This window comes from Numenius arquata, chromosome 2, assembly GCF_964106895.1.
Source record: "Numenius arquata chromosome 2, bNumArq3.hap1.1, whole genome shotgun sequence".
Lineage (NCBI taxonomy): Eukaryota > Metazoa > Chordata > Aves > Charadriiformes > Scolopacidae > Numenius > Numenius arquata.
The window spans coordinates 132732153-132756882 of NC_133577.1; the positions used below are offsets into that span (position 1 = coordinate 132732153).

Sequence of the window (24730 nt, forward strand, 5' to 3'; positions counted from 1 at the left end):
TGCTCACTTAGCTGAGACAGAACAGAGCGCGGAAAAAGGAATTTTAGGATGTACCTGGTACTGGGAAACTGGTGAGAGGCGAAGCCCAGGGCAGAGGAGAGGAGCCTGCGCCCAGGGGCTGCGCCGGCCGGTGCCCTCCTCCTCCTCCTCCTCCTCCTCCTCCTCCTGAAGGAGCAAGTGGCCTGGGGACCAGGGCCATGTCCTCCTAGGCCCCTCTAGTGAAGGGAGGCCCCTCCACTCCCCGAGTTAAAAATCACCGCGGAGAAGATGAAATGCGAGAGCATGATTCTGAGCTTTTTACTCCTGCTTTGCGATAGCAGACACGGACCCAAGCACAGCAAGGTGTGGGTGGGTGTATATTTAAATTGCAGGCTCCATCCGCGCCGGCGGGAGCTCACAACTCATCTCTGGTCTCGGGGATTCAGTGTAAACAGCTGGAATAAAACACCTGGAGTAAAACACCAGATCCGCCCCAGGGCAGCACAAGTGCCGGTGCTGGCTCCACGTGGGGCAGGGATGGGCACTCACCATTTCCACCAGTGCCGGTGGGCTCTATGTGGCACCAGATCCAGCTGAACACAACCCAGACGAGGAGAAAGGCCTCTGTCCCCCACGATGGAGGCAGGTCACAGACACGTCAGGCTGCTGCCACCTCCAAAGGGGCCCATCTCCTCCCCAGCTCCACCGGTGTGTGCTGACCCGGCGCAGGGAGCTGCTGCGGGTCACAGCTAATGGGGAAAAATGTTATCTTAACCTACAGCAGCTCCTCAGTCTGGCTCTAACATGATTTAAAAGGCAAAGGAAAAAGAGTTGCCAGCACACAATGGAGAAGAAAGGCCCTTGGAAATCTCCGGGAGGAAGTCTCATCAGCTGTACATCACCGTTCCTCCAGATCTTTCCGAGCTATTTCAATAAGCTCCAGCTCTCCGAGAGTTAGCAGCTTCCTGAGCACCACTCCTCTGCAGGAGGCTCTTAGCTCCCTACATATACATTTTTTATGCGATGTGCTGAGCCGTGGTTCCTTGGAACAAGTTTTCCCTGCTTCCAGTGAAAAAGTAAATAGGAAACCTGTGCCTCACCACTCTGCCATTACAAGCCTGGTGGCAACTGGCCCTGTGGAGGGTGGCCACCGCCGCCCACCGCCTGCTGCAAAAGGCGTTTTCCCATGGGATGTACCCCAGGTTTGGTCAGACACCTTGCAGGATCTCCGCACCAGCACACACTGCAGACAGCGAGGGCTTTGACGGCAGCTGGAGGCATTTCTGCGCTCTCCTGGGATTATCTCTCTATTTCCACCTTTTCCTACCCCCAGGCCCCAAGCAAGGCTGCGACTCACTTCCAAAGCGCTCCCACCGCAAGACATTGGGAATAGGTTTTCAAACATGTTTTAATGATACAGACCCACAATTCGTAACTATTTCAGAGACACAAACCTTGGCTTGGGCATGTTTCTGGCTCCTTAAAAAACAGAGTATAATCTCATAAATCTTGTAGGTGTTTTAGATAATTTTATCCCAGGTCTCCACCACCCTCTCCCACAGAGAAATGCTCAGCCAAAAGCTGAGCTGAAATGGCTCTTCCCGGAGGATAAGCTGCCACGGAGCAAAGGCAGGAGCCGGCGGGCAAGACAGAGAACCTCCACCAGCATTAGAAAGGAGCCTCAGGGCTTGGCACATCATATCCTCCTTCCTCTGCCCAGGTCACGCTCCCTCCTTGGGCAAGGGCCAGCACCAGAATGCACCAGCAGCTCATGCAGCATGCAGACCGGGGTTAAAGGAGGAGGGGAGGTTCCCAGGTTATCAAACTCCAAATAAATTGCTATCTTGGAAGTCCCTACAGAGCCTGGGCCACCAAATCAATTCCCTGCCCTACAGCCACAGTATGGATGGGTCCATGGAGGGAAACACCAGCACCGCACTGACACCGGACACCGGCACCGCCAGCAACGAGCCCAGCTCCCGCACCACTGCCCCCCGGCACGGCTGAGCAGGGATGGCACGGGACAGTGGCCACAGGCTTGCACTGGGACCAGTGCAAGGCTCGGACCCTGGTCTGCAGCCCTGCTCTCCCACAGGGTCTGCTCAGCCCTGCCCGTGCCTGCACCCCGCACGTCCCCTCCATTTCGCACAGCCCATCGAGCAGGGTTACACCTCAAATTCAGCCCCGCAGCACACCGACACACACAGGGCAGCTGGGAGCACCATGGGGTCTCCCAGCGAGTGCTGGATCCCGCGGGAGATGGTCCCTGGAGCCAGGGGAGAGCGGCACTTGCCGGCCAGGCTGTCGGCGGGCACTGAGCTAGCTGCTGAGCAAGGGGCACACTGGCCCTGCCCCCCCAGCAGCTCAGCACCTCACAGGCCTTAATTACAGCATCACACGCCGCTGCTCAAAGCCTACGCTGCCGACCAGGCGATTCTTCCTCCTCCTTTGATATGACAGCAGCCTCTCGCATTTTCCCGTGCAGCAGCAGCTGATGTCGAGGAGGGACTCTGTGCCACTGAGTGGTCCCCTGTGTTGATCCATACCACAGCGTATATAGGACAGAGCTACCCTAAGTCTGCACGTCAACTGCATCAGCCCTGGTGGCAGGGGGTGCTGCGGGGAGCCGGGACACCCCAGAGCATGGTGCTGCCCCAGGCCTCTGCCACCGCCGCCCCAGGAAGCCTCTCCTGCTCTGCCAACACCTGAAGCCACCCTGGAAACAACGTGGATGTAGGACAGTAGTTTACAGAAAGCACAGATGTCAGCAGATTTCCACTATGATTTTTACTATTGGATTTTTAACCCACAACAAATGTTAAGAACAGTTTCATTCATCCTTTTCCTATCAATTACTTTCATGAGCTCAGCATTTCTGCCTGTTGAGGTGTCCACATCCAGCGCCGTGTTACCCAGCCGTGCAGAATGAAACTCCTTGTAGCTACAGGAAAGCAGCTGGTGTGACGGATGCATCTTGCCCAGGAAGCCAGAGTGGGCTACGAGCCGATCTGCGGCCATGCCTGCTGGCGCGGTGCTGCAGCCGCCCTCCCAGCTGCTTCCCGGGAGCTGCTGAGCATCCACCAGCACCACCTCATGTGCCACTCATAGCCCTGTCCGTCCTGTGTGGTGGGCCATCACCAGGGGACACAGCACACCGCAGCACAGCAAGAGGCTTTGGCACTCCCTGGCTCAGAGGAGATGTGTCCCCCGGCATTTTAGTTTAGTTTGGAGAAGAGGAGGCTGAGGGGAGACCTCATTGCCCTCTACAACTCCCTGAAAGGATGTTGTAGAGAGGTGGGTGGTGGCCTCTTCTCCCAAGGGAATAATGACAGGACCAGAGGAAATGGTCTGAGGTTGCGGCAGGGGAGGTTTAGATTAGATATTGGGAAGAATTACTTTACTGAGAGGGTGGTCGGGCACTGGAACAGCCTGCCCAGGGAGGTGGTGGAGTCACCATCCCTGGAGGTATTTAAGAAACATGTAGACATGGCACTTCAGGGCATGCTCTAGTGCCCGAGATTGTTGGTTTCTGTCTGTTTGTGGGTGGGTGTGGTGTGTGGTTGGTTGTTTTGTGTTGGTTTTGGTGTTGGTTTTTGGTTTGGTTTGGTTTTTTTATTGGTTGGACTTGATGATCTCAAAGGTCCCTTCCAACCAAGAAGATTCTGTGATTTCCTAAGTCCCCCAGCCTTTTCTCTGCTTTTCCTTCGGGGAGAGGAAACAGCACAGCGGGTAGCATGTTTTACAGGAAGGGACTTTTATTTACAGACAGAGCACCCTCTTCTGCAAGCTGCCTGGTCAGAAGCAGTGTCCCTTGTCACACGGCCCCTCTGCAGCACCCAGAGCCACATCAGCAAAGGCACCGCAGCCCCCTCCCCACCCGCCCTGCGCCCACCGCACCACGTCTCCCCCCGCCCACAGGCAAACTCCACGTCCCCGTGCCCCCATCATCGCTGGGCGGCCCATGCCCATGGCGTGCGGCGACCCCATCCCTGCCTCACCGGGCTGCAGGGAGGCAGCGCTGGTACTGCTCGCAGGAGGGACTGCAGCTGCGCTCACGGGATTGTGAATTCACATCAAATCCTGAAGGAACGGCAAGCCACGCCATCTCCGAGCAGCTCACTTTCCCTCCACCAGTCCTGGCTAAGCAGAAGTTCAGGAAAACTTTGCCTATCTCTCTTTTATAATAGGAAAATTTATTTCTTCATTTCCCTTGGCTTAACAGAAGAATCAATGCTTTCTGCACTGGTTTTCAGGCTCTTCTTTCATTTGCATTAAGGAGATAACAAGTCAGAAAATATTAACATGAAGTATCAGGTGACTGAGAAGCGGGATGAGGGGAGAGCCTTTTCTGCAGCCTCATAGGGAAACGAGCAGCTCCATCCCACCGCAAAGGGAGGCCCTGGCCTCAGCGGGGACCTCAAACAGCCTCTCACAATGGGGGCTGGTTCCGTGCCTCCGAGGGCCTTTGGTTGTAGGACACTTCCTCGCTGGTCCACGACACATCCCCAAAGCCCTGTGAGGCGGAGGAGCCCTCCCACAGGACAGACGCCGGCACAGGAAAGGTATGTCAGACCCTCTGCCGGGACACCACCGGACAGACATCCTTCCGCAGGATGCAGACCCTTCTGCACGGCCCGGCCGCGACACAGCCAACAGGCTGCACTGCAGCATGGTCCGCTCTGCAGATGAGACCAAATTCTGCCCAGGGCTGCAAATCCACCTTACACCTTACTGTGACCCTGCCAGTTTGGGGACCAGTGACCTGGCCTGAGGCCACCAAGGCCACCACCGCAGGGCTGCGCCCACACAGACGCCAGGAGAAGGGCTGCTCCCTCTCGGCAGTGCCAGTGCCAAGGGGCAGAGCCCGTGCTCCCGGCATCACCAGGCAGCCACGGTCACACAGCTCCCGTGGATGGACGGTCCCTCCAGCCGGTGTCCCCGCACACCCGCCTTCCCTGCACTGCCCAGTCCCAGCCCGCACGCTCCCGAATGGCACCACCGCAAGGAGCCCATCCACGGCTCCGTGCCCCTCCAACACACGCAGCTTTCTCCCTCTCCTCCCAAATCAGCACCTGCCTCTCGATATCACTCTTCCCCTCCACTACAGCATGAATTGTCCTTCCTCCTCCTCCTGCCCAGCCACCGCCATGACCTGCCCTGACTTCACTCCACCTCGGGGCTCCCCGCAGACCGGCTACCCCCCTTGCACCCACTGTCCCCTAAAACCTCCTTGCAGGAGCACATTGCCCACAGCCCGGGTGGGAGCAGCAGGAGCCAGTGTCCCATCACAGTGGACCCAGGCATCTCCCAAAGAGCTCAACCCCCAAATACACAGGACGCTGTGACTCAGAGCCAGTAACTCCTTCAGAAACCACCAGTGGGAAAGGAGAGGAGGAGAGGAGGCAAGGACTCAAAACTGAAGCAACAAGATGTTGTGGCACCTTCCTTTCCCCAGACACCTGCCTTGAATGCCTCAACTGCCACACAGAGAGCTCACCGAGGGCAACAGGGGACAGCAAATTTTGGGCACTATGAAAGACACCCAGGTAGTAGTGGGGTGCCTGCCAGGGGCCATGCGGGACAGAGGACCCTTCAGGCTGTAGGGCATCGTGTGGCTCCTGACTATGGTCCCAGGCAGCACCCAGCAGAAAAGCATCATGTGCCAGCATGTGCCAAGCACTACTCATCTCCCACAGCCTCAGCCCCTGCCCAGGACAGTCCATGGCCCCCATCACCACAAGGCTGCCCCATGCCCATAGGCTTTGGCAACCCTGCAGCTCCCTGGGGCAGCTCCGCCTGTCAGAAAGGACGGCCGTTTGCAAACCGCGTGGGTCGGTATACTGGGGGGGTTATAGCCTGTCCCTGTCCCCAGCAGAGATCTTCACCTACACGGCAGGGAATGCCACCAGCTACTTCTGCACTGTGAGGAAGGGACTCTCCTTTTGGTGGTTCCGATGTGCTCCCTTCCCACCCAAGCACACCCCTGCCTGGCCTCTGCACCGCAGACGGGCTCCTCCTCTGCCCCATCCCCACCTGCCTCTCTGCATCTCCCGTGTCTGCGGGAGTAGGAGACGTGTCCTGTTCCTCCCGTGCTCCAGGTTCCATTTCTCAAGCTGTTGTATGGGTGCAGGGCAGCTGAACCCCTCTTCCCAGAGCTCAGAGGTGGTGCAGGTCACTCAGACTGCTTAAGTTGGAAGTGCTGGCCCATCATTAGGATGTAAACAGTGCTGTACCTGAAGAGACTGCCTTTTCAGAGACAAGGTCACAGCCTGGGGTGGAGATTTGCTCTGAACAATGGAAACCACTAACAGTGAATTCAAAGGCTTTCAGCTGAATAAAGACAGTGATGGAGAGTTGCAAAGGAACCTAAAAGGGTCTTGGAGACAACTCCAAGAGAGCTGGGAAACTTGACTTCAAAAGTCAGCTGCTTGACAGTCTAAAAACCCACATGGAGGCTCCAACCCTGAGAGAAGACATGAACTTGAATAAACTCAACTTTGCCCAGCTGAAGTCCCGATCTCTGAAACGCTGGCAGCTAACGGAGTCTGACTGGTTACTGAAAAGCTGCCTGTCCGCCCTGTGCCTGGAGATACCAAAAGAGATAATCCCCATCTTCAAGTGCTTGCTACAGCAAGAGGGGAGAGGTCTAGGATGCTCACTGCTCTCAGCTGGGTGAGGCCAAGGAGAGGGGAGAAGGAGGCAGGGAACACACACAGCTCTAAAGCATCCGTCCTGTGAGCTTCTCCAAAACCCAACAGATATCCTCCAACGCATCCCAGAGTGCCGCAGGGAGAGGGAAGAGCAGCAGCAAGCCCGGCAGTGGCAGATGGAACAGGCTCAACTGCTGGTTTTCCCCTCATCCCCTTTCGCACTGGTCAGACCCCCACCTGCTTGGATGTCACCTTGCAGACAGGGACCAAGCCTGCCTGCTCCAGGCATGAGGAATGAGCACTGCAAGTGCCTGGATCAGGGAGCTGATGTGTAGGCATGATGGGCAGGAGCCTGGGGAAGTTCAGGGCCACTCACAGTACACGATGCAGCTCTTCGGGATGCATACCATTAAGCCAACTGGGCTTTTCCTGCCTCCCTTTAAGTGAAGGTTCCTCAGCTAGCACAGGAGTCTGCAAAACAGGCAGTTTTCATTTAGGAAGCCAGCCCCCACCGGAGCCATGAACGCAACAGCCCTCTGCAGGCACTGCCTTGGTCTGAGAGAGAGACCCGAGCACGGCCGCAGGCTGGTGACAGCACGGGAGCTCAGTGCAGGGAGCAGCACGGGGGGTCCGGCTCCCCTCGCCCAGCAGCAGAGGGTCCGACAGAGCATCCATCACACCGTCCTGCCTCCCACACCTCCCTGAGCAGACTGTGCCGCAGGATGCCTGCACCCACATCCCCTTCCATCCCGCCTCTCCCTGCAGGAGGGGCAGGTACCACAGCGCAGCCTCCCGCCTGGATCCCGGCAAATCCAGCGCAGGATGCCCCATGGGGTGGCAGCCCAGGGACAGGCAGCAGGGACAGGGCTGCCGGGGCAACGCTGCCGCTCCCGGAGTGCCACGCAGGGCCTGCGAGCTCCCGCTGCTCACGCTGCAGAGCCAGAGCCCCGAGCTGCGGCTGCAGCCAGCTCCTCTGCACACCAAGCAGGCTCGCAGTGCGCAGGCTGCGCTTGCCAGGATGCGAGCGCTGTGGTGCTCTGATCCGCACACACCTCCCCGGCGCTCCCCACTGCCCCTCTGCTGCCTGCCCGCCTCCCTCAGTGTCCAGGGGGAGCAGGGCCACCAGCCCCAGGCAGCCCACAGGTGCCCCCCAGGACTCCTTCTCTGCTGGCTCCCACCCCCAGCCCCCAGAGGTTGCACCAGAAACATTTCCACTCTTCAGCTCTCCGATATGCATCTGCCCCCGGGGAAGGGAGACCTGGGAGGGAAATTCCTACTTTATACATGCAAAGATGCTCTGCTTTGCATGAAGCCCCCATTCCCCCCACTGCCTCGGGAAAGGGGTGGGGGGGGTCACAACACACCATCACACTGACTCCAGCATCCCTGCTTCCTCCAGTGCCCACGCACAATCCCAAAACAAGGACAGGGCAGGGCAGGGAGGTGCAGAGCAGTGCCCAAGGAACAGCAAAGCAGAGAGGTGGGTACCGTGGCAGTGAGCAGAGCACCTGCCCTCACTGAGAGTCCTTGGACCCTGCCCCGTGCTGCTGGGGTGAGGGCTGGAGCAGGATGAGAGCCGGCTCCATGCATCAGCTCAGGGATGGCAGAGGAAGAGCTGATGTGTCGGGGCGAAGGGAAAGAGCAGGCACCGTGTCCCTGAGAGCCTGGCTCACAACCGCAGCCGGGGCAGGGGCAAAGCGAGCGGGTGTAAAGCCCTTCCTGCAGCACAAGGTCAGCCCTCGCCAGAGCAGAGCGTCTGTCCAATTCTTCGACAGCAAAGGCAGTGCTGCCTCGCCTGCCTCTGCCGCTCCCCAGCGCTTGGCAGCTGAGCCTGCAGAGCTCTGCCTGCGAGTGTGCCAGTGCCACCGTCCTCCAGCCAACTCTCTGGCCCCAGCCGCTACCCCTCTGTCACCAAGCAGGAGCCCCCCCAGCCAGTCTCCAAAAGAGAAACCTTTCCCCACAGAAGAGGGGAGCTCTCACTTCCCTTAGTCCCCTCCAGCCCCAGCAACTCTCTGCTTGCCCCAAGTCTCCATCTCTTCATCTCTTCCCACCCCTCATCCCCAAGGGACACCCCCTCTCCTGCCTTGTCCCGGAGAAGCACAAGCTCCCTGTGCCTCGCAGCCCACCAATCCCCAGGCAAGCCACAGCTCCCAGCACTCCACTGCTAACGAGCACTCCTCGTTAGGGCCACAGTCATGGCAGCCCTTCAGTGAAGTTTTCCCCTGCACTGACCAGGATCAGTCTCCAAGCTCTCACTCCCCCCCAGCACTGCCCCGGTCTGTAACAGCCCCACACACCCTCCACGGCTCGCTGTGCCCTGCCAGACACCCTCCGTGCCACCCGCTGCCCCTCTGTGTCACACACGCTGCCCCACGTCACAGCCGCCCTGGCCAACACACCACGACGCCCGTGCTCTCCTGTGTCACACCTCGGCTCCCGGCAGGTCACACCTGCACATCCTGCCTGTGGCACCGGCACCGTGGCGCGGTACTTCACACATCACACCATACCACCACCCGGCGCGGTGCTGCGCCCAGCACACACCGCACCCTGCTGTGCCACACCTGGGCCCGACACCCGGCACCCGCACCGCCCGCGCACACCCGCACCGGGCTGGGATCAGCCTGCGGCCCGCACACCCCGCCTGCTCCTGCCTGCCCACGCTGCCAGCAAGCGGCTGCGGCTCCAGACTCCCGCAGCCCGGACCCGCCGGTGCCGGTGTCGGGGCGGTGCTGGAGCCTCCCGAGCTGTGCCCGCTCCCCGCCTCCATCCCCGCTTCCCCCGCGCTCGGGGCAGGCGGCGGAGCGCAGCCCGGTCCCGGTGCGGGGCCCCGGCGGCGGGAGCGGCCCCTCCCGGCGGTCCGGAGCACCCGGGAAGGCAGCGCTGCAGCCGGGGCTCCCGGCCCGCTCCGCCCGCCGCCGCGCCGGGCTCTGCGGGGAAAGGGGAGCCGGGGAGCGGGGCACCACCGAGGAGAGGGGCATCACCGAGGAGAGGGGTAGAGGGGCAACGGGGAGAGGGGCATCACCGAGGAGAGGGGCAACAGGGAGAGGGGCATCATCGAGGAGAGGGGCAACAGGGAGAGGGGCATCATCGAGGAGAGGGGCAATGGGAAGCGGGGCACCGGGGAGCGGGGCATCACCGAGGAGAGGGGTAGCGGGGAGAGGGGCAACTGGGAGAGGGGCGCCACCGGGGAGAGGGGCAATGGGCAGTGGGGCAGCGGGGAGCCGTCCTGCCGGGCCCGGGGCCGGCCGCCCCCCTGCCCGCGGGGGTGCGAAGTTTGCCGGGTGGTGCCGGGTCGGGGCCGGGGCCGGGTCGCGCACTCACCGTCTGCTGGAGGTCGGGGATGCCGATGCGGACGACGATGGCGCCGGGCGCGGGCTCCTCCATGCGCGCCGGGGCCGCCAGCTTGGGGGAGCGGGGCCCGCCGGGGCCCCGGGCCGGGTCGAGCCGCGTCTCCTCCCGCAGGCCGGCGCCCGGCTCCCCGGCGGCGGCGGCGCGGGGCTGTCGCTCCGGCGGCGGCGGCGGCTCTGGCGGCGGCGACTCCGGGCTCTCATGTTTGCTGCCGGCGGGGCTCAGAGGCATGCTCCGTGCGGCGCGGCGGGGCGGCCGGCACCGGCACCGGGGGCCGCGCTCACAGCCCGCCCGGGGGCCCTGCGGGGCGAGGAGAGGCGGTCAGCGCGACCCGCGGGGGCACCTGGTGGAGGACCCCCACCCTGCACATGGGCATCCCCGCGGGGGGGGGCCCCGGCAGAGGACCCTCACCCTTGCACACAGGGACCTGGTGGGGACCCCCACACTCCACCCAGGCCACCCCCACAGGGACCTCGTACAGGACCCCTGACTGTCCCCCACAGAGATCCCCATCCCGGGGCCCTCACCCTGGAACCCCCAACCAACTGTACAGGAATCCCACAGAGGGACCCCCACAGGGTTCCCCATGGCAGGGACCTGCAGGGACACACACACACACACACCCCCAGGGATCCTCATGTTGAGGACCTTGCAGAGGACCACCCCCACCCTACATGGGAATCCTCATGTCAGGGACCTCACTGAGAAGCCCCACACCATGCAGGGACCTCCACACGTGCCCCCCATACCCCAGTAAGGGCCAACTGCCACTGCTGGCCCTCCCTGGCCCCCACAGTGGGTACAGCCCCCATTGCAATGACTCCCACCAGCCATCCAGAAGGGACTCTTCCTGTCGGTCCAGCAAAGCATGGACCTGCCCTGGGCCGACCCCATCGCTGCAACACCCAGAGCCTCCACTCCCCCAGGGAGGGCTCAGCACGCAGGGCACATGCCAGAGCCAGCGCAGGGGGGCTGGGCACAGCCCCCTGGGGCAGAAGACAGGTTGTCCCAGCTTCCGGGGCCTGCTCTGCTCCTTTGATCAACTGCCTTCTCTCCACATCACCACCAGTGCCTGCGGTTCATCCCAGTGGCCCTGTCCCATCTGCAACCATGATCCTCCATCCACACCAGTGTATGAGGGCATCCTTGGCTTCTTCCCTGTCTGCCAGGGTGGAGGAGGCTAGACATCAGCAGGACAAGCAGGTGTGACTCAGGGGAGCTCAGCACCCTGCCTGTCTCTGGGTTTTACAGAAAAAGTCTGGTTCTGGCCCTGTTCATCCTGCAGTTGCTGGAGTGCTGCCCACTGTGAGGTCCCTGACACCCCTACACAGAGGTGGCCACCACCAAGCATGTGTCTCTGCCCACCCCGGGCTGGCCTCTGGGCTGCAGGCTCCAGCAGCACCTCCACAGCCCATCAGGCGAGGAGCTGGGGCTGCCTGCCAGGGGGTTCCCAAGCTGGCTCGAACTTGGACAACAGGATGTAGCAGTGCCCTTGTGCCAAGGTTTTGGGAGTGGAGGAGGGCTGACCTGCGTTTCCGCCCCAGGGACCCGTCTCAGTCAGAAGCCACGTGTGCACACACGGAGTGGTGGCAGGCACCGCTACCATTAGCTCCAGCATAGAGCAGAGACACAAGCGGCAGCCACCACGGGCTGCTATTTCTGACAGTCCCTCTGCCAGTGAGGGCTAATTAAGGCCAGGAGGACCCTGCCTGCCCAGCAGGTCAAGCCCGTGCTCCCAGGCAAGGACAGGCTGGTGACCGCCCTGCCAAGAGCAGATGGGACGCTGGGCTGAGCCCTGCAGGACTGTGCATGGGACCGTGTCCGGTCCATCACTGGCTGGGATTCAAGGCTTTAATCTACGTGACAATCCTCAAACAGAAATAGCCCCCAAACCACTGAGAGCTGGAGAGATTTACAGTATGGCCTGGATCTGTCCAGGAAATGACTAATGGCTCTTCCTTCGGCCCTCCCACCCTGAGGCCAAGGGACTGCACAAGGCAGGCATCAGCCAGAGCCTAACTCTGCCAGGACACCCGGCCCCCAGCAACTCTCCCAGCTGGAGCAGCATCTGCTGCAAATGCCCTGCACCGGCTGCACTGAGAGGCGGGGAAGGATGCACCTGCAGACCTGGAAGTTTGGGGTCACCGGGGGAGCCTAACAGGCGCTGGAGCACGAGCACTGCAAGTCCAAGGCAGTAGCCCCAAGGCAGAAATCATGGCTCCATCACAACAAACGACGAGATCATCCCAGGAGCCTCCAGCCGGTCCCTCGGCTCCTCCTTTCCTTCGACCCACACCTGCAGCCCCGCGCTGGAGAGCCGCAGGTCCTGTCCGGCTGCTGCTGCTTCACAGAGGCAAGGAGCAGGGAGTCTCCAGCTTCCCCTGCACCCTGGGCCCCCGTCGCCTCTGGTCCCACAACATCACCCTGGCATGGGTCAAGCCTGTGCCCAGACAGGAAGACACAGTGCCGTGACAGTTTCAGCCATCCCCAACCAGTCCCTTTTTAAGGTACAACAAAACATCCTTGCCCAGTGGCAAAGCAAGCCGAAAACACACCTTTCCAGGGTGCCTGTCCCGCAGCAGCTCTCCTGCTGGTCTCCCTGGGTCTGAGAGCAGCTCTCTAGCAGGGCAGGGGGGCAAGAGGAGAGAAGACTGGGGGTGTCGGAAAGCCTCCTGCTCCTCAGAGCACACAGCGATCCCCATCCCGTGTCTGTCCTGGCCCCAGGCAGAGGCACGTGAAACCTGCAGCTCCCCAGAGCACGTGCTGGGGCTGAGCATCTCACGGGTCCCAGGAGAAGGGATGCGGGCTTTGCAGCAGAACAGCCACCTGGCAAAAGCAAGGGCTGCAGGGAACAGGCTGGGCTCTGCGGCTTTGAGTCAGGGTCACCAGGGACGAGGTGGGGCTGGCGAGGGGAAAAAGTGGATGAAACGGCCATGAGTCACCAACAGCCAAGGACCTGAGGTTTCTCACAGAACAAAAGACAAAGGAGTAAGAGTGGTCAGGAAGGGAGATGGCTGTCGTGGTTTCACCCCAGCCAGCACCTAGGGCCACGCAGCCACCCACTCACTGCCCCCCCTACAGAAGGGTAGGCAGAAAAGGGAGAAAAAGAAAAGGGGGGAACCTTGTGGGTTGAGATAAAGATAGTTTAATACAGCAGTAATGGAAGAGAAAAATAATAATGATAGTAATGGTAAAAGAATATACAAAATAAAGTGATGCAACACAATTTGCTGTCACCACCTGACCATAAAAAACATCGAGTTCCAACCCCCCTGCCCTGGGCAGGGACACCTCCCACCAGAGTAGGTTGCTCCAAGCCCCCTCCAACCTGGCCTTGAACCCCTCCAGGGATGGGGCAGCCACAGCTTCTCTGGGCAACCTGGGCCAGGCTCTCACCACCCTCACACCAAAGAAGTTCTGCCCCACATCTCAGCTCCATCTCCCCTCTTTCAGTGTCAAACCCTTCCCCCTCCTCCTAGGGCTCCCCTCCCTCATCCAGAGTCCCTCCCCAGCTTTCCTGGAGCCCCCCCTTGAGGGACTGGAAGGGGCTCCAAGGTCTCCCCGGAGCCTTCTCTTCTCCAGGCTGAACCCCCCAACTCTCTCAGCCTGTCCCCACAGCAGAGGGGCTCCAGCCCTCCCAGCATCTCCGTGGCCTCCTCTGGCCCCGCTCCAACAGCTCCATGTCCTTCCTGTGCTGAGGACTCCAGAGCTGGACACAGTGCTCCAGGGGGGGTCTCCCCAGAGCAGAGGGGCAGAATCTGCACCCCCCCGCCCTCGCCCTGCTGGCCACACTTCTTTTGATGCAGGTCAGGATGCTGGGGACTTTCTGGGCTGCCAGTGCACGTTGCCGACTCATGTTGAGCTTCTCATCCACCAACGCCCCCCAAGAATCTACCCCTGAAACCAGTCCTACAGCCGGGGTGTCCCAGTGGGCAGAGGCAGCTCCAGCTCGTGGCCTTTCGGGGACAAATCTCCCTCCACCAGCCTGGCAGCAGCACCCATCAGAGCCTGTGCCCGCGGTCTCCGCCTGCACTTCTGTTCAAACAGTACCATTCGTTGATTTTCTTTCTTTCTTTCTTTTTTTTCCCCTCTTGTTATTTCACTAGGGGTAAAAATTAAATGCTCCAGAGAGTAATTGTCAGGATTATTCTTGCTTTTTTTCCCAATCTTCTGGTACCTCATTAGTTCCCAATAATGTTTAAGACACAACTGTGAATGGTTGGAAAAATGCACTGGCCACCCCCAAACTCCATTACAGACTTGCAGAGTCATTCACATTCATTTTCTCTTATTAAATCAACTTCTCCACTGAGGAAAAAAATCACTTATCTTGAAAAAAAGATACAAGTTGAGTATCTTAGAAATTATAATCCAATGAGTCTTATTCTAACACCAGGAAAAACGGATGAAAAATCATCAAAGCGGGTTATAAAATCTTTCAAGAAGATTTTATAGTGACAGGAACAAATCAGTAATGCTTCCACCAAAGAAAGTCATGCCTCACTAGTCTAGTGGAGCTCCCTGCATGTGCCACCAGGAGCATTGAAAGGTGAAACCCAGCGTAGAGCAGTTTATTTGGATTTCCAAACACTCTGCTATAGCCCTCACAAGAAGCTGGAAAGTCCAGCGACCTTTACCTCTTATGCTGTGAGAAACAGGTTTCCCAGATGTCCTGCCCCACTCTCCTCCATTCCTTGTGTTACAGAGCCTAAACCACCTTCCCTGCCATCCCTCACAAACCCCTCCACCAAGGGCAGCCCTGCCATGGGATCATCCCACACCACAGGGCTGAACACTGCTCTGGCATTGTCTGAGTTCCCCAGCGGGGCTCCGGGTTCCCCCTGGGTTAGAGGTTCTGCAGAACCATGGCTGTCACCTGGCGTGTCACTGAATTACTTCTCCTCTGGAGGGAAGGGATCTGGCTAGGAGGATCCCGGGAAATGCGCAGTGCTTGCACCGCGGTGGAGAGACCTGGAAAGGTGCAAGAGGTGAGATCCAAAGAAGACAAGCATCCCCAGTGCATGGTAAGGGCAGGAAGAAGAAACCAAGGCAGCAGGGCTGCCAGCTGGAACTACTCCTGAGACAGGGCAAGGTGGCACCTCCCTGGGAGGAAGTAAGGTGCCGCAGACAACAGGAGCCCAGAGAGTGAAAAGGCCTGTGGCTGTTGTCAGCATTGGGAGGAGAGCCCAGGGCTGTGCAGAGCCAGCGCCGGGCTGCGGGAGTGTTGTCCTTCCATCCTTAGGGACAGGGCTGCTGGCACCCCTGGTGCCACCTCTGAAATCCCCTTACCAAACTCCTGCCTCCAGTTCTCCTCTCACGCGCTCTCCTCTTCCTGGAAAGCTGTTTCAGACCCTTCCTTGCTGTGATGGTTAGAAATGGCCTAATTTCTAGCCCACACATTCACGGCTAGTTTACCGGGCTCTTGCGTCAGCATTGTCTGTTAGCCTGTGCGGCTCTTCTCCCCTCCTTTGTTTATGTAAGTATTTATATACATATCACAGGCAGCAATTAGATCCACGCTCAGACTTCACTTTGCAGGCTAAACAAGTGCCACTGACGTGGTCTGCTCTTGCATGGCAGACCCCTTTCCCCAGGGACACACTTGGAGGGACTGACGGACTCAGGAGGGGCCTCGGTCCCAGGGACCAAGGTTGGATTCATAGGGACACAAAAGAACACGCTTCCAAAGGGTTCCTGTGTGTGGCTCCTGCCTTTCCAGGCTACAAAAACCATCACCCAGCGTGTGCATCGCGGGCAGGTCTCAGCTCCCACCCCAGCCGCAGTCCCACGGATGCTGACGGTCTGCTAGGGAGCATTGCAAAGGAAACAGTGATAACAGCAGCTGATGCCAAAACAGCAACAGCGACAATCTTTCCAGAATTAAGGGAGATCTTACAAGTCTCAGCAAAGCAGAGCTGCACACCTTCCGCATCCTCCTCTGCGGGGGTTGCTGGCCACCCAGCCATGGTGGCCACAAGCACCTGAGTGGGTTAACCTGCACCCAGCCACACTCCCTTGCAGAGACCTCTGAGCACCAGTCTACTACAGCCAGCAACGCAGCCTGCTCGGGACTGGCAATTTTCCCTGGCTGCACCAGGGTTAAATTCCCTCCCCTTTCCAGCCCTGCTTTCCTGCTGTGCCCTGCCTCTGGCTTTATCTCTCCGCTCACTTGCCCAGTGACTCCGTGACTCCAGAAAGGCCCGGCCCTTTGAGGAACAGGCTCTTTGGATACACACAGGCATGGGAGCATCTGGCTTCCCACATCCCCAGGTGTGCCTGCCCAGCAAGGGCGCTTCGGGCTCGGGACCGGAGCCTGCAGGAGCTGCTCTAGCATGAGTCCTGTTCTCCCAGGAGAGATGTCCGGGAGCGACAGCTCGTGCAGCACCGTCTCGGCAGGGAGCGAGTACCTGGGTCATGCTGGGGTGTGGGAGAAGCACACACACCCCAGCTCTCCCCACGGCAGGCAGGGAACCACTGCAGCAGGTCCCTGTGCTCCAGGGCTCCTCGCACCGCACCGGGGCTGTGGGTGGATACACCAGCCTCACAAGCGGGGGGAAAGGGGAGATCCAGCTCCTCCTGGGGTGTCACTGCCAGGGTGGGCACAGAGAGCAGCACACGGGGCTGTCACCACTGGGATCACTGGGAATGGCACCAGATGCTGGGGCTGTTGCAGTGGTGGCAGGAAGAGCTGTTGGGGTACAGCCGCTGCTCGTGAAAGGACCAACGGGGACAGACTTCACCCGACTTGCTCCAGATCAGCACCCAGGCAGCTGCACCGGGGACAGGGCAGCACGTTCACTCACCTGCACCAGCACCCACCCTGCCCTGCCAGACCCTCAGACACGGCCATGGAGCCCAGGTCATGCCTGCCCCTCCGGAGACCGGACCCCACACCTGCTCCAGCAGCTCCCACAGCACGCCTGGCTCCGCTCCTGCGGTGGCACCGAGCCTGGCCCCGGCTCTGCCTGCAGGTGCTGTGCAAGCTCCTCATCACCCCTGAGTCCTCTCAGGACCGGGGAGCCCTGGGTCACGTTTAACAGCCCTGCCCGAGCCCCTGGCCCTCCCACGCGGCTGCACGGAGTCAAGCTCTCACCTCAAAGGAGCGGGGAGCCTCCGCTTTCGCCTGGCTGGCAATGCCCATGGGACAAGCAGAGCCGTCCTCTCCCACAGGCCAGACGTTACTGATTTACCAGGGGCGGCTGCGGCTGCAGCTGGAACGCACGGTCGATGGTTGCAAGCACTGTGGAAGGCACGGTGGCCTCCGCGGGGGGGACGGGGAGCGGGAGGGACTGTGCGGCTCTGCCCCCACCACGGGGCCTGAGCTGGGTGTCCCGCGTGGGGTGTCCACAGTCTGGGGCTCCCACGGGCCAACTTCCCCCCGACCCAGGGCTGGTCCGTGGTGCCCTGCCAGCTCCGTGCCCAGAGTCAGGGCCCCGCGTTGCCGGAGCCGTCCCCACCGCTTATCTGGGCACAAGCAGGTCAGTCGGCCCTGCTGTTTGCCATGGCTCCGTCCCAGCCCCACGTGACAGGGAGCACAAAGCGGTCTGTACCAGCCCAACCTCGTCCTTTGCCACCACTGCCCATGTCCTCCAGAGCTGGCCCATGCAGGCAGGGGCAGGGACAGGGGCAGGGGCAGGGGCAGGGGCAGGACTGTCCTTACTGCAGCCCCAGACCATGTCAGGATGCACAGAGCTAACGAGGATCAGGAGAGGGAGCGGAGCTCATTGATCAGCCTGCCCGTGGCCGCAGCATCCTACTGTGCCTGACGGGTAATTCTCCTGCCAATTGATGTTCCCTTTCCCCGTTGGCCAGGGTTAGTGGGCCACTGGGGATGTGCAGATGATTAAAGGGCAAGTCCCGCGACACACGGCTCTCAGGAGCAAACCCGGCCAGCACTGGGCTCTCCCAGGGTGACAGCGGAGCAGTGCCGACCCCGGTGCAGAGCAGCGGGATAAGGAGCAGCATCCAACACCCACCCAGGGCGGGCCCGGGAACGCCGGGGCTCATCAGTGTCTCTGAGCACCCAGCAGAGAGACGGGGGCACCCCTGAGCTCCCCCCCGCACACACACATGTGGAGGCAGCCGCAGTGCACAGCTGGTGGCGATTCGTAGGGACTCCTGTCTGCAGAGTTCTGGAGCAATAGCCTTTGGCACAGGGGTTCCCGAGAGTTGTCCTTACCTGTCCTGCAGCCCCTTACCATCTGCCTACATCCACTGCTCACCACTGCAGGAGAGGAACCCGCTGTGTGGCCACCAGGGAGTGCAGCGCCACAAAACCACAGGAGCTGATTCCCCACCGGGCTGGCCCTGGGGCAGCCCCACTCGGCCAGAGCAAAGGCTTTCTGCTCACCCCCACCACTGTCCCAGCCAGAGACATCTCTTCAGCTCAACAGGACAGATGGTGGCAATCCCTGCCCCAAAACACGCACGCTTCCTGCGGGTCACAACCCTGCACGGACCCCTGGCTGCCCACCTCCCTCAGGGTCCTGCATCCCCAGCTCCAGAGCACGGCCACACCGCCTGCCCTGTCCCTGCCCCGTCCCTGCCCCATCAGCCGTGGGGAACGCAGGACTGACCCCCTTGCAGGAAGGAGCCAGGGCCCTCGGAGGCGGCCTGATGGGCGGCAGAGCTCCCTGCCAGCCTGCGCAGGGCAGAGCAGGAGCAACAGCCCCAGCCAGGCCCCCCGGCTCCCCTGGTGGAGGAGCAGCACCTATGGCTGCCCCCAGTCAGGAGCACAGGCCGGCGAACCCTCTCTCTGTCCCCGCGGTCCCCACACGGGGTACACAGTGATATCTGGTGCCAGGCAATGGCCACACAGCCCTGAGTGTGGCATGGGGGCAGCACAGCCACTGCCAGGCTCAGCCCTGCCCACTGCCTGGCCACGTACCCCCTGCCCTTGGCAAGCTGGGCAGGCAGGACAGCACGTGCGTGCTGAGGCTGCATGACACAGGCGTTGTAGCAGCAATGTTGGGACACAGCAGTTTGGTCCTTGTCCCCATCCCTGTGCACTCACTTCCACCCCTGGGCTGGACACGCAGCCCACGCTGCCAGCTGGCCCAAGGAGCTGGCCCAGGTTAAAACAAGCCCATTTTGTGCCGGTGGCTTTTAGCAGGAGCAGCTCGCAGCTCTAGCTGTTCCTGTAAAGCAGAAATGGCAATGAACAATGACACAAGAGCAGGGATGAGGGGCTGGGGTGGAAAGCCTGTAACCCAGTCCCATCAGCCCGCACACACAGCCCTGGTCATATGTGTAGCCTCTTAAATCCCTGTTTCTGTCCGATGTCCCCTTCCCCAGGGTCTGCTGCTTGCTCTCTGGCTGCTTCCCCTCCCTCTTTGAGCCAGCCACCTCCTGGTCTGCACAGGAACAGTTAACTCCCAGGCAACTTTGGGTTTGCACCATCCCAGCCTCACTCCTTGGGCTCTGTGCATCCTTGGCTGCCCCCGGGGAGAACATCCCTGTGCGGGGCTCCAGGATCCCGCAGCAGCAACAAGATGCCAGTGGCTGCCATGGTCAGCACCACGGGGACACTGCCCAGGTGAGGACAGTCCCTCCAGGCTCCCAGCCTGGGCTCACTCCAGTGCAAATCCAGAGTGGAGAACCACTTCCCCGACATCCCCTTTCCCTCTCCAACTGACCCATGTCTCAGATCCCTCCAGGCTCTTCTCCATCAGTCAGGACAAGTCCCTGTTGCTTCCCGCCCTGCAGCCCCCTCCTGTATCTCTCCCGGTTCCCAGCAAAACACCAGTGACCACAGTCCTTCCTCCCGGACTGCCCTCACCCCTCCCTGTGCAGCACAGGCCACACAGCACCCCAGCCTGTCCCCGCAGCACCCCACCTCAGGGTGCACCCAGACGAGGGGGAGAACAGAGCCTGGGGAAAGGCAGAGGTGGCTGAAGGATTTGAAGCTTGCAGGACCCATGGATCCCAGCTAGCACCACTAGTGCAGGGCTCCAAGGATGCGGTGGCTGCTCTGGTGTCCCCAGAGCCCCATCACCACACAGGGCCTGCCCCGAGTCTGTCCCAGCAGGGGTGTCTGCAAACCACAGGTCCTTCCCTGACGGGCATGGAGACCTGTACGGCTGGTTCAGCCCCGGGCCCTCAGGTCTGCAGAGCCCAGCAGAGCCCAGCGGAGCCCACGGCCCATGGCGCAGCTCTCCCACCCCGGGAAGGCGTCCCCAGCACAGGAGCCAGGGGACGGTGTCAATGAGAACAGCCTCTCCGGGAGGCACCAGGTATCCTGGGAGCTCCGCACACTCCCCCCCGCAGTAACTCTGAGCAGGAGCGGTGTGTAGCCATAGGAACATCACTTAACACGGTCACCTTGGTAACCACAGCTACACGCTCTCACGGAGCACGTGCGAGGCCCTGTGCACCCCGTGGGGGTCCCCGATCCTGCACCCACGCTGCAGCCTGGTGCCTGCCCAGTCCGCAGGTCACGCTGCCGAGCGAGACCAGCAGGGACAGGGACAGACCTCTCCTCACTGGTGGCACTGCACCACCCACAGTACCACGGGAGCAGCTGGAAATCACCTCCCAGACCAGAGCAGGGAGTCAGACCCTTCCAGAGTCCCATGGACCAGCCTGGCCATGGACACCTCTGCCCAGAGGTGTGACCAGATGGACTGGCATGTCCTCCCATCCCACAAGTCACTGAACCCCCCTCAGCTCCTCATGTGGAGGCAGAGCATAAGGACCCCACACACACTCCCAGCCCATCGATGCAGGAGAGGAGCATGCCTGGGTCAGACACACATGAGGACAGACCCTGGAGAAGCCCCACCATGGACAGGCTGGCAGAAAGCACATCTGCTCCCTCCATCTCACCACATCACTGCTGGGCACAACTGTAAGCCCAGTCCAGGAAGATGGCACAGCTCAAGAACTAATAAATCCAAGCATTGGGTTCCTACACCTCCCACCCTCATCTCGGCAGGCACCTCTGTGTCCCTGCATAGTGGGCAGCAGGCACAGCCCACGGCAGCACAGCCCCTGGATGTGTGGGTGATACCATGGCCCAGGCTGGCCCAGCGTGCCACCCTGCACACACTCCAGGACCACCCTGTGCCTCCTGCAATCCCGCACGGCTCCTCCACCCTCCCGGCTCCAGCTTAGGAGGAGCACAACACAGCAAGAAGCAAGAAACCCAAAGACCTCCAGGAGTTACACAATCAGCAAAGCTGCTGCTGTCAGGACCTCCTGCCCCCTTGCCATCGCCACCAGTGAGGTGCCATCACCATCCTCTTCCTCGGCCCCAGCAACCCAACTTTGCAGGCGTCCTGGCCCCCCTGCCAAAGCTCCGGGCCATGGCAGCAGCGCGCAGGGCGCAGGACTGCCATGCTGACCCCCTGTCAGCGCGTGTACCTGACCTCTTCCCGAGGACTCCACACTGTCCGGTGCAGACACTATCCAGAGCTGGCGTCGGGGTGGCTGCCACCACAGAAAAACATCCTGCTGCCGCAGAAGCCCGGAGCACCCACTGACCAGCCAGCCCGAACACACCGCTCAGCCTCTCCCGCTTAGCCCAGAGGTAATAGGATAACGCTGTCTCCATCTGTTTGTCTGGGACTGAGACGCTAATCGCCTCCCCGGCATCCTCCCCTGCCTGCACCCCTGCCTGCTCCAGCCGCCCGCCCAGCCCACCACAGGCAGGAGTCGGGGAAGAGGTGCCAGGCAGCAGCCGGCCAGGCAGCCACGGCAGGGACACAGCGGAGCCGGATCGAGCCAGGCTCCTGGATCGGCCACAGCCTCCCACAGACATCAAGAAGCCTCCCCGTGTCCCACAGGCCTGGGCTCGGGCTGTAGCAGGGAAGGACAGTCCTTCCCCTTCAGGGCCAGGAACAAAGCCCTGCAACAGGGATTGCCTTCCCCAAGCCCAGCTCCACGGGGCCCCGCTCCCACTGGGATCTGCTGTTCTGCAGCAGAACGAAGGGGAGCAGGTTAGAGCACTGTCTTCTGAGGAGTGACCTGCTGCAAGTGTTCAGAAAGGATGCTGCCACAGCAATCAGATCTGGGCCCTGCAAGTCAAGGATGAGCTCTGGGACCAGGCAGGACTGACTTCACTGAACACACAAGCCAGCAGAAGAAAAGCTTGGATCAATGCCCACATCTCAGCACAAACACCATTCATCCCCACTGCACATATTCCAAGGTTGCACCTGCCCTGCACTGGCAGCCGGTGCTGAGACAACCAGCACAGCCCTACAGGGAAGCACCCCTCACCACACCGCAGCCCCCCAGCCCCGAACCGCCCAGCACGGCATGGCATGGCACGGCACAGCACAGCACGGCAGAGCATGGCACAGCATGGCATGGCAGAGCACAGCACAGCATGGCACAGCGACTCCCCTGCACGGAAACACGCAGCGCAGCCCCCGCAGCGCAGCCCCCGCAGCGCAGCGCAGCCCCCGTGCGGAAACACGCAGCGCGGCCCCCGCGGCTCGGCCCACGCAGCACTGCCAGCCCTGTACGGGCAGCCTGGATTATCTGGGGAATCACAAGGTGAAGTGGCAACGCATTCCAGGGGTCCTGGAATGAGGCTGAAACGAGGCTCTGAAAGGAGCCTGCTGAAACCAGAAAAAGCACCCACTATTCTTGCACATTAGCATTTCGTGCTTCCTTTGTTTCATCCTCTGGTTTCCAAGCCTTCACCCTGAAGTTTGACATGCACAGCCTGCTGCACGCCACGGCTCAGCCTGCCTGGGACACAGGGAGAAGAGGCTGGCACCGCCTCAGCCCCAGCCCCAACCCACCATATGGGGTGCACGGGGGTCCCTGCCCTGAGGTGGGACATGGCAAACGTCTGCAGTGAAGGGGGTTGGCAGGTCACAGCCTGGGCATGGGGGCAGGAGCTGGAGTCAAGTCCCAGCCCTGGGTGCACTGGTGCACGGGAGCAGGAGGTGGGAGCACACCCAGGCGCGGGAACAGCTCAGCCAGATTCTCCACTGGCAGGAACCAGCCCGTACCGTGCCAGGCAGGGGCTGGGGTCTGTGCTGGGCACCAAGAAACCCCTGTGGAGAGGGGAGAGAGAAGGCTGTTCAGAGGAGCACGCAGAGGCCAGGGCAGCGCAGGACACAGGGCAGGAGACTGCTCCCACCACCAAGCAACGAATGTAAGGCAAGGAGGGGGCAGACCAGCCCCAGGTCATGGGCAGATGATTGTCACTCGCCACCTCCCACCCCCACGGGACATCTCTCCCCTACCCTTCCCCAGTGTGTCCTGCACCTCAAGCTGCTTCTCCACCAGCTGCGGGCAGTATCTTCCCCGCTCCCCTCTCCCGTGTTGTCCCTCGTGCTTTCCTGTCCCCAGCGTAGCTCTCACTCCCCTTCTCTCCCTCAGTGCCAGGCTCTGGCCCTACCACGGTCACAGCGAGCAGCTGCTGCGTCCCTCCCCTGCCCACATCCACCCGGTGCCCTGGAAGGACACATGTACCGCCCCTGCCCTCGGCCTGGCAACCTGGGGCAGGGGCACCCCCCATTGCTCTGATGCCCTTTGTGGGACATGAGCTCTGGTGCCTGCCAGCAACGGTGGTGGGGGTTCACTGTGCACATCTGGGGCCAGCTGCCCTCACGCCACGGCACCGAACTCCCCTGGGGCCAGCCTGACAGCAGCCACAGAGTCAGCACCTTAAAGACTCAGTGTGGCCAAAGAAAATGCTGCTCACAACGTGCTGCACGTTCGCACCCAGCGCCCACCAAGACTCGTCCCGGTCTGTAGAACGGTCTGCAGGCAGCACCCAGTCCTGGAGCACAGCCCTGGGTGACACGGTCACCAGCCACACCAGCGCTGGGGACGGGCAGCGCTTGCGAAGGCTCCGGTGTCCTCCGGCAGGGCAGGAAAAAGCCCCATTGCATGAGGAATATCTGAGCAGCCAGGGCACCACACCAGTGTGATGTCCGGGAACCTCCGAGACCAGTGGTACTTGTCCCAGACAGAGAGCCTGGACCCCAGCTGGATGGGTCTGGGGGGATCCATCAGAGGGGTCACCCTGGATCCAGCTGGACGGGCCCAGGCAGACCTGGTTCACCAGTCCCCCTGAGACCTTTCCGCCTGAGTCTTCCTCAAAGCACATCACGTAGCAATGACCCACCCCTGACTTGTAACTGCTGCCACATCACCTGCAGCCCGCCTGAACACGTCCTGTCCCCTCCAGCCTCAGCCCTGCCATCCTTTGCCAGCCCTCACAGCCCCCGTTTCTGCCCTCAGCTCTCCATGAAGCTTCCCCCAAGCACCACAGCCGCACCCCTGTCCCCGCTGTCCCAGACCTGGGAACAAGGCTGCAGGACCCTCACCAGCCTGAGCCCTCTCCCCACCTCCTGCCCTCTGGAGGCCCAGGGTGTTTCTGATGGCAGAAAGGGAAGGACAGAACAGCACTTACCTGAAATGACTGTCACAGGCACGGGGTCACAGTGCTCCTCCCTCTTCATCAACCTGTGGAGAACGGAAAGCAAGGACAGCATCAGCACAGCGCAGCGCCCACGCGGCCCCTGGGCATGCAGCACCCATGCAGACAGCAGATCCAGCCCTGGAGCGGAACCCACGGAGCTGGGAACAAGAGCATCCCCAGAGCAAACCTCCTGCAGGACACCAGGAGAGAGGGAAGGTCACCTGCAGCTCGCACCACCACTTGCCACCCCACCACAGAGTGTCCCTGTCCCCCCTGCGCCCGAGCCCTCCTGCCCGCAAGGGGCCATCCTTGCCCCATGGACTGGCACCTCCACAGCCCCCCGGGGAGTGCCACAGGGGCTGTGCCC

The 24730-nt window shown here is 61.2% G+C and overlaps 1 protein-coding gene across 1 annotated transcript in view; it reads right to left on the bottom strand.

Moving 5' to 3' along the window:
- SHANK3 (SH3 and multiple ankyrin repeat domains 3) overlaps nt 1-17121 on the bottom strand; it is a 352413-nt gene extending 335292 nt beyond the window's left edge. The window contains exons 1-2 of the mRNA XM_074166270.1: nt 17074-17121; nt 9954-10280 (exon numbers count right to left, since the gene is read on the bottom strand). Of these exons, the coding sequence (XP_074022371.1) occupies nt 9954-10280; nt 17074-17121 (375 nt within the window). The remainder of the gene's footprint in view (nt 1-9953; nt 10281-17073) is intronic.
- Between the last annotated feature and the right edge of the window lie 7609 nt (nt 17122-24730).